At 48.3% G+C, this 8,204-nt stretch overlaps 1 protein-coding gene across 6 annotated transcripts; it reads left to right on the forward strand.

Moving 5' to 3' along the window:
* Positions 1 to 1,006: 1,006 nt before the first annotated feature.
* Positions 1,007 to 5,903, forward strand: UBL5 (ubiquitin like 5). Of its 6 annotated transcripts, XR_006214659.1 has the most exons (6): positions 1,007 to 1,079; positions 1,356 to 1,422; positions 1,597 to 1,680; positions 1,840 to 1,877; positions 2,491 to 2,605; positions 5,633 to 5,903. XR_006214659.1 is itself a non-coding variant. In XM_007079365.3 (5 exons), exons 2-5 carry the CDS (start codon positions 1,367 to 1,369, stop codon positions 2,532 to 2,534), a joined length of 222 nt encoding a protein of 73 aa, XP_007079427.1. In that variant the 5' UTR covers positions 1,007 to 1,079; positions 1,356 to 1,366; the 3' UTR covers positions 2,535 to 2,657. The 6 variants fall into 6 exon arrangements, 5 of the variants coding, with proteins under 5 accessions (XP_007079427.1, XP_007079428.1, XP_015391804.1 ...); XM_007079365.3 differs by lacking the exon at positions 5,633 to 5,903 and having other exon boundaries at positions 2,491 to 2,657; XM_007079366.3 differs by lacking the exon at positions 5,633 to 5,903 and having other exon boundaries at positions 1,021 to 1,091; positions 2,491 to 2,657.
* The last annotated feature ends 2,301 nt before the right edge of the window (positions 5,904 to 8,204 follow it).

The raw sequence follows: 8,204 nt of genomic DNA on the forward strand, positions 1-8,204 counted from the left end.
TCCCTACACCAGGTCAGCCCCACACAGGGTCACAGAGCATCTGCCCTTTCCACAGGATGACCTCTCATGTCTCCCACCTAATCTCATAGCCCAGTTTGAGAAGGTGGATTGGGCAAATCAGAAGTGGTGGCTCATTTTCAGGGCGAATGCCTCCAGGGTCACCAAACTGGGAAAATCCTGTCTGCCGAGAAAGAACGGTTGACCAGTTCCATTGGCAGCTGTTTGCTCGAACTCAGAGAAGGGTACCCCCTGTCCCACCAGCTCTGGGGAATCAGACCAGTCCAGGGGCTTCTTCGGGACTGAAAGGCAAGGCTGAGATCTGGTACAAAGTGCTCTCTGCAGGGCGGGAGCGTCCTTTCTTGAAGACACAAACGTTGGGTGGTTTTGCCCTTGTGCCGTTTTCAGTTTACTTGCCGGTGTTGACAGGCTGGCGTGCAACCTGGACTCCATTCTAAGTGCTGGCGTCCAGGACGAGATCAGGCGGCGTTTCTGCTTACTGACTGCGGTCTGCGCCCAGGTGTCTTGGAGGGGTGGGGTGGGAGGGGGGCGCTCAGGCGCGATAGCCAAACGGAGGGGTGAGCGAAGAGGCCGGAGGAGGTGACTGCATGACTGGACCCAGGCTCCCCATAGCCCCGAAGCTGCAATTGAGAGGCTTCGTCGGGCTCAAAAACGGGATGTCCCCGGAGCCCCCTCGCCCGCCCCATGTTCCTACCAGAAGCCACACAAGACGGCGTCTCCCCACATCTAAGGGGCCCCAACCGAAGGCTTCCAGCGGGCTGGGCGCCGGCCCCTGACCTCTGGCTTTCCTTCCACGCCCCTTCCCCGACCAGGCACGGGCCGGGACGCCGACTGGGCCCCACGCACCCACGGCAGGCGCCCCCTACCCAGCCTTGGGACCCTGCACCGCTCCTGGGAACCGCAAACCCACCCTGGGCCTGGGACCGGAAAGAAGTCGTAGGGATGTTGAGCAGGGAGCACGGACCTACGCTTCCGGTTGCTCACTTCCGCTTCCGACTCTGACCGGGGTTCCGCCTTCGAGAGAGGGGATTGTGGCGTCGGCGGATTCCAAGCGTTTCGAGGTCAGGGGCCAGGTAGAGAGGTCCGCAGTTGGGGAAAGCTGGTGGGACCCGGCCATCAAGGGTCTGTGCCCCTGCGAGAGGCGAGGCTGGGCCTTCGGGCGACCTGAAGAGGGGAGGCGCGGCTCCCTGGGGTCCGCGGTCCTGAGACTGGGAGGCCCGGGAGGACACGGATCTGGGAGGTTGAGGGGTGAACATAGAGCCCAAACCCGGGGTCTTGGGTCCTGGGAGACCCCTGAAGCCCTGACTCTGCTGCCTTCCACCCTGCGCCCTGTGTAGCTCCAGACAGGATGATCGAGGTTGTTTGCAACGACCGTCTAGGGAAGAAGGTCCGCGTTAAGTGCAAGTATCCACCGGCGGCCGAGAGGCAGTGGTTCCTGGGGCACCTCAGTCTGTGTTGTAGGGGGACTTTCCTGGGGGAGGGGGCGGATGGGGTCCTGGTAGAGTGCATTCAGCCCTGGAATGCCCTCTTCCACGTTCTACCTCCCCCTTCCATTTTCCTTAACTCCTCTGCGCCCAGCACTGATGACACCATCGGGGACCTTAAGAAGCTAATCGCAGCCCAAACTGGCACCCGTTGGAACAAGATCGTCCTGAAGAAGTGGTAAGTACAGTGGTAGAGCTGGGCGCTGGACAGGATCAGTCTAGAGGTTTGGGTTCCAGAGCCCTGCAGGCAGCCCTTTGCTTAGGCAGGGCTTCCTCGGCTTGCCTCTAGTATGAAAAGCCACCTCAGGCTTCTGTCTAAAAGGTTTCTATCCCACAGGTACACGATTTTTAAGGACCATGTGTCCCTGGGGGACTGTATCCTTTGTGTGACTTCTTGAGGAAGGGTCTGCATACCCACCTTGGTTCTCTTTGTTCCGTGCTGGAATCTATGTGCGATTGTGCATATAAAACGTTTAACTTAGTGCGCAGCACATGGTAAGCATTTCGAAAATGGGAGCCATGTAATTATTTTGTTGGGGGAGGAGGGTGGGTGGTGAAATATTTTGACTTGGCTTAGAAGACACTTGAAGGTCAACATGTTTCTTACTGAACTCTACCTGAGTGTGGACAGGAGGCCAGGATGGAGTGAGACTCAGGCATGTCTGTTGTGCAAAAGGAGCATCAACTTTTCTTTCTTTCTTTCTTTCTTTCTTTCTTTCTTTCTTTCTTTCTTTCTTTCCTTCCTTCCTTCCTTCCTTCCTTCCTTCCTTCCTTCCTTCCTTCCTTCCTTCTTTCCCTCCCTCTTTCCTTCTTTCTGTCTATCTGTCTGTCTTAAATGGTTTGGATTCTTTCCAAATCAAAATGACCCGGTTCAAAATGCCTTCCTTGGGCCTGGGTGGAGCCCTCAGGCCACCCTGACCCACCTGTGCAAGATGAGGGGGGTGGAGCTGGAACCCACAGTGAGAATTCCTTAACACCTTCACTTCAGATGAAATCCACGATGGGATGAACCTGGAGCTTTATTACCAATAGAGCAGAATTCCTTCCTGCTGACCATCCTCCCCTCCTGTTTCCTCTCTGCTCCCACCCTCATCCCCACACTGGTATGGATGCTTGTTTTTAAAAACTCCTGTTAATAAAATATTAGAAGTTGCATCATTGTTGTCCTCTTTGAGCGAGGCCTTATCTAACATGGGGAGGGTTGACATCTGGTTGTCACTCTACTTTCTATGCAGCTGCTCAGTGAGAGTTCAGGATCAACTGGGTGTGACCCAACCCGCAGCTCTGGGTTTTGCCATGGGTCTGTGAAAGAGGTCGTGGGATTATCGTCATCCTAATAGATTAGCGAGTGTCTGGGTAAGGACACTGGATGTAGTAGTAAGGAATACGGGTTCCGGATTGAGACCAACCATGGTTGGAATCCTGGCTCTGCCACCAAGAGTGATCCTGAGCAGAGTAGTTAACTTCTCGAAGCCTTCATTTCCTTATCCAAACTGGAACTGAGAGTGTTTACTTCATTGTGAAATGTAGATGAGCTAAAGCAGGGTTAAGCATCCACAGGTCCTCAACTTTTGAAATCCCAGAGGACAGAGTGTGGCAGGGGCTGAACTTTGGTCATTAGTGGTGGGATTTGGGGAAGTCCGCCTCTTCGATTCGAGGTGTCCTGCTCTAAAAAGGAGCACCATGATGGCACTCACATCTCAGAGGCAGTGCAGTTAAAATAGCGGGATGTCTGGCACAAAGTGTTTTCACCTGTCTCCAGCCTTCCCCCAGGTATGAGTAGACAGGACACCAAACACCCCATCTGTGTTCCCTGGGCCACAGATCCCAGGTAGATGTTGGCCCTTCCCCAGAGCTGCATTCTGGATCCTTTTTCAGGAGCTTCACCCAGAAACTTGCGCTGTCCCTTTTCCCCACTCTTACTGACCTGGGTGATTTTCTGCAGTACGTTAACATGTTCGAGTCTAGCCTACTGCTCCTCCCCTCCCCCTAAATTCCACCCAGTCTTCTGCCTCCTCCCTTCATTTCATTACCAAGCTTCTTGGGCGGTGGACCTGCCAGCCGCCTGGTTTTGCTGGCCTGTAGTTCATGGAGGATGATCTTGCCTTGGTCTCCATTAGACACCTCCCTACCTGCCTTCTTGGCTTCCCTTCTTAGGACTCCCCTCCCTCCTGACATCAGAAATAACTATTTCCTGGGGCACCTGGGTAGCTCAGTCGATTAAGCATCTGACCCTTGATTTTGGCCCCGTGTTGGGATTCTTTCCCTCTCCCCTCCCCCCGGCCACACGCACTCTCAAAAATCAATAAACAACAACACATTTCTGTTTCCTGATACCTTGTTCTTCCTAGTCTTAGAGTTGTCTCTCCCCATATTTGTTTATTTAGAAACATGGGGCGCCTGGGTGGCGCAGTCGGTTAAGCGTCCGACTTCAGCCAGGTCACGATCTCGCGGTCCGTGAGTTCGAGCCCCGCGTCAGGCTCTGGGCTGATGGCTCGGAGCCTGGAGCCTGTTTCCGATTCTGTGTCTCCCTCTCTTTCTCTGCCCCTCCCCCGTTCATGCTCTGTCTCTCTCTGTCCCAAAAAAAATAAATAAAAAACGTTGAAAAAAAAAAATTTAGAAACAAACCTCAGTTGCCTGGGTGGCTCTGTCGGTTAAGCGTCTGACTTCAGCCTAGGTCATTATCTTGCCAGTCCTGAGTTCAAGCCCAGCCTCCAGCTCCATGCTGACAGCTCAGAGCCTGGAACCTGTTTCAGATTCTGTGTCTTCCTCTCTCTCTCTGCTCCTTCCCCACTCACACACACACACACTCTCTCTCTCTCTCTCAAAAATAAACATTAAAAAAAAAAAAAAACCCAATAAGGTTTTTAAACATAATCAGTCTTTGACAAGGTGGTTGTTTGTTAATTTCAAATCAGCTAGAAAAGTACAAGCTGAAAATAAAACCCTTCTAGCCCCATTCTCTCTCCTGAGGTCAGGTCTTTTCCAATGCATTTATAGAAACTTCCAATTTTATTTTTAAAAGATGACTGCTGGGGCGCCTGGGTGGCTCAGTCGGTTAAGCGTCCGACTTCAGCTCAGGTCACGATCTCACGGTCCGTGAGTTTGAGCCCTGCGTCGGGCTCTGGGCTGATGGCTCAGAGCCTGGAGCCTGTTTTGGATTCTGTGTCTCCCTCTCTCTCTGACCCTCCCCCGTTCATGTTCTGTCTCTCTCTGTCTCAAAAATAAATAAACGTTAAAAAAAAAAAATTAAAAAAAATAAAAGATGACTGCTGAGGGGCGCCTGGGTGGCTCAGTCGGTTAAGTGTCTGACATTAGCTCAGGTCATGATCTCATGGCCTGTGGGTTTGAGCCCTGCATCGGGCTCTGTGCTGACAGCTCAGATCCTGCAGCCTGCTTCAGATTCTGTGTCTCCCTTTCTCTCTGCCCTCTCCCACTTGTGTTCTGTCTCTGTCTCTCTCTCAAAAGATAAACATTAAGAAAAAATTTTAAAAAATTGATAGCTAAAAGATGACTGCTGATATTTGCTTGTAAAAACAATCCAAATGTTTTGTTAAAAATTAAGGTTTTTTTAACATATTATTATTGAGAGAGAGCATGAGCATGGGAGGGACAAAGAGAGGGGGAGACACAGAATCCGAAGCGGGCTCCAGCCTCTGGGCTGTCTGCACAGAGCCTGACGCAGGGCTCGAACTCACAAACCACAAGATCGTGACCTGAGCCGAAGTCAGACACTTAACCCACTGAGCCACCCAGGCACCCCTAAGTTTCTTATTTCTCAACAGCACCCCTCCCGCCAGTAACAATTGTTAACATATTTAAATGAATCCAGAAATCTGAAATACAACCTGTAGTTTTTATACAATTGGGATAATTATGTGTTCTGTGATATACACTCTTCAGTGCTTTATTTTTTTGTTAAGTAGGCTCTACACCCAACGTGGTATTCAAACCCATGACCCCGAGATCAAGTCACATGCTCCACTGACCGAGCCAGTTAGACACCCCAGTAGCGTTGTTTTTTATGCTTTAGTTTTCACCTTTCTATATAAATTATCCCATTCTTCATTAGTTTGTTGTGTTTTTTTTTACTGATATTTGCTTGTTTTGCTTTTTTTTACACAAAAAAGGCAGTAGGAGGGATTTGTGATGATGGAACTCCCCTGCCTGGAACTGTGGATGCAGGACTTTGCATTTGTCACTCAAGATGTAGGAGGAAAGATGGAATGCAGCCTGTATTATAAATGAATCACATGACTACACCTAAAGGGGTGAGGAGAAAGGAGCTGACCCAAACAACTTCGGAAAAAGCATTTTGACTGGATACTGTAAGGCTAAAGACAAAAACAATTATACACAAACACTGTACTCTAGTTAAATAAATTCCTCACAGCATGGTGACTGAGCAATTCTGGAACGACTTTTGTACATACATAAACACAGGGTGGAACAGAGTGGTAAATAAATATATTGTAGATAGTGAAAGCCAGATTTCTCACTGCTGGAGAAAGAAGTTAACGGTGGGACGGAAGTAGATAGAATAATCCAGCCCTGCGAGGCTGGATTAGAGTGGGAAGCAGCAGTATGGACTCATGTTTGTAGTTTAGTGTGCAGATACCTATGTATACACATATATTTCCTTGCTTTATCCACTTGGGCCCAAATGAGTGACACCCCAGTAGCAATGGACATACCCAGCAACTAGATCTTGGTTTCTAAATACCATTCTCCAATGAAAGGAACCAAGGCTTGCAGAAGTGATTGGTTCCAGAGCTGGGACAGAGAATATACAAGCTGAGCCTGGAATATCTTGTGGTGCCAGGAAGTAGGAAGTGCTCAAATAAAAAGGATGAGAGCATGTAGAAAGGGCACAGAAGCCAATCTGTGAAAGAGCTCCCAGTGGCCAAATTTGGAACAATGTGCACAACAAAATAATGATAGTATCGGACTATAAACAGAAGAAAACAAATATCTTTGAGCCCATGCTGGTATCAATAAATAATTGAATATATAGGGGCGCCTGGGTGGCTCAGTCGGTTAAGCATCTGACTTTGGCTCAGGTCATGATATCACGGTTTGCGGATTCGAGCCCCACATCGGGCTCTGTGCTGACAGCGTAGAGCCTGGACCTTGCTTCAGACTCTGTGTCTCCCTCTCTCTCTGCCCCTCCCCCACTCACATTCTGTCTCTCTCAAAACTAAACATTTTTAAAAATTTTTTTTAATAATTTAATACATAAATGGGGAGAAGGGACAACTCTTATTTTTAAAAAAAATTTTTTAATGTTTATTTTTATTTTTGACAGAGAGAGAGAGAGACACACAGATCATGAGCAGGGGCGGGGCAGAGAGAGAGGGAGACACAGAATCTGAAGCAGGCTCCAGGCTCTGAGCTGTCAGCCCAGGGCTTGACGCAGGGCTCGAACTCACAGACCATGAGATCATGACCTGAGCCGAAGTCTGATGCTCAACTGACTGAGCCACCCAGGTGCCCTGGAACAACTCTTTATGACAAAAAGATTCCAGTTAAATGTAGAAGGAAAAAGGGAAATAAATCACCATAGTAAGAACTGTAGACCAGAAATACCAATAGATGCTAAGATTGGTGGGCAAAAGTTTAAGCAGAAGTAGGATATTTGCACAGTCTCAAAGTATCTCCCAAAAAGTAATTCATTACAAAAAGGAAAATAGTTGCCTTAACCAATCAATCAAAGTTAATAACATCACGAATGGTAGGCAGACTCTAAGATGGTCCCTAATGATCCTCTTGTCCCAGTATTCACATCTTTGTGTAACCCTTTCCTCTTGAACATAGACCAGACCCAGCTTCTGACAAATAGAACATGGCAAAGTGATGGGATATCACTTCTGAGATTAAGTTGCAAAGAGACTGTGGTTTCTGTTTTGCCTGCTCTCTTGCTTTGTCACTTGCTCATTGATGAAAGCCAGCTGCCTTACGGAGAGGCCCTCAGCCAATAGCTAGTGAGGAACTCTTCTTCAGTCTGTCATCCCCTCAGTAACTAAATCCTGCAGGCAACCACATGAAGGAGCTTGGGAGTAGATCCTGCTCCAGTCAAGCCTTCAGATGAGACCACAGCCATTTCTGCTGACACCAGCTAAACTGTGCCTGGATTCCTGACCCATAGAAACTGAAATAATATTAGTGTGAATACACTAAATTGTGGGATAATTTGTTTTGCAGCAAAAGATGCCTTAATGCAGCTAGTAATACATTGCAACATCATTGATCACCTGGTATGATGCACTGAGAAGGGCACATTGTCTCTGGATAGCCTTCCCAATAACACATAGCGTCAATCAGATCATGAGAAAAATACCAGACAAACCCTATTACAACAAAATATCAGAATGAGGGACATTCTGCTTTTTGAAAGTATCAAAGGTCATGAAAGACAAGAAAAGACCTACATGTTATGTACTGGAGGAAACTAAGGAGACATGACAATGTGGATCCTGGGAAAGCTGGGGAAATTCTTTTCTAGAGTTTAGTTTAATTAATGGTATTGTACTAATGTTGATTTCCAATTGTATTTACAAATGCTTGATCATTATTCTAAGGCAGGGTTTCTCAGCTTTGGCACAGTTAACATTGGGGCTGGATAATTCTTTGTTGAGGATGCTGTGCCTTGTAGAATGTTAAACAACATCCTTGGCTTCTACCTACGAAATGCCAGTAGCGTCT

This window comes from Panthera tigris, chromosome A2 (assembly GCF_018350195.1).
Source record: "Panthera tigris isolate Pti1 chromosome A2, P.tigris_Pti1_mat1.1, whole genome shotgun sequence".
Classification (NCBI taxonomy): Eukaryota; Metazoa; Chordata; class Mammalia; order Carnivora; family Felidae; genus Panthera; species Panthera tigris.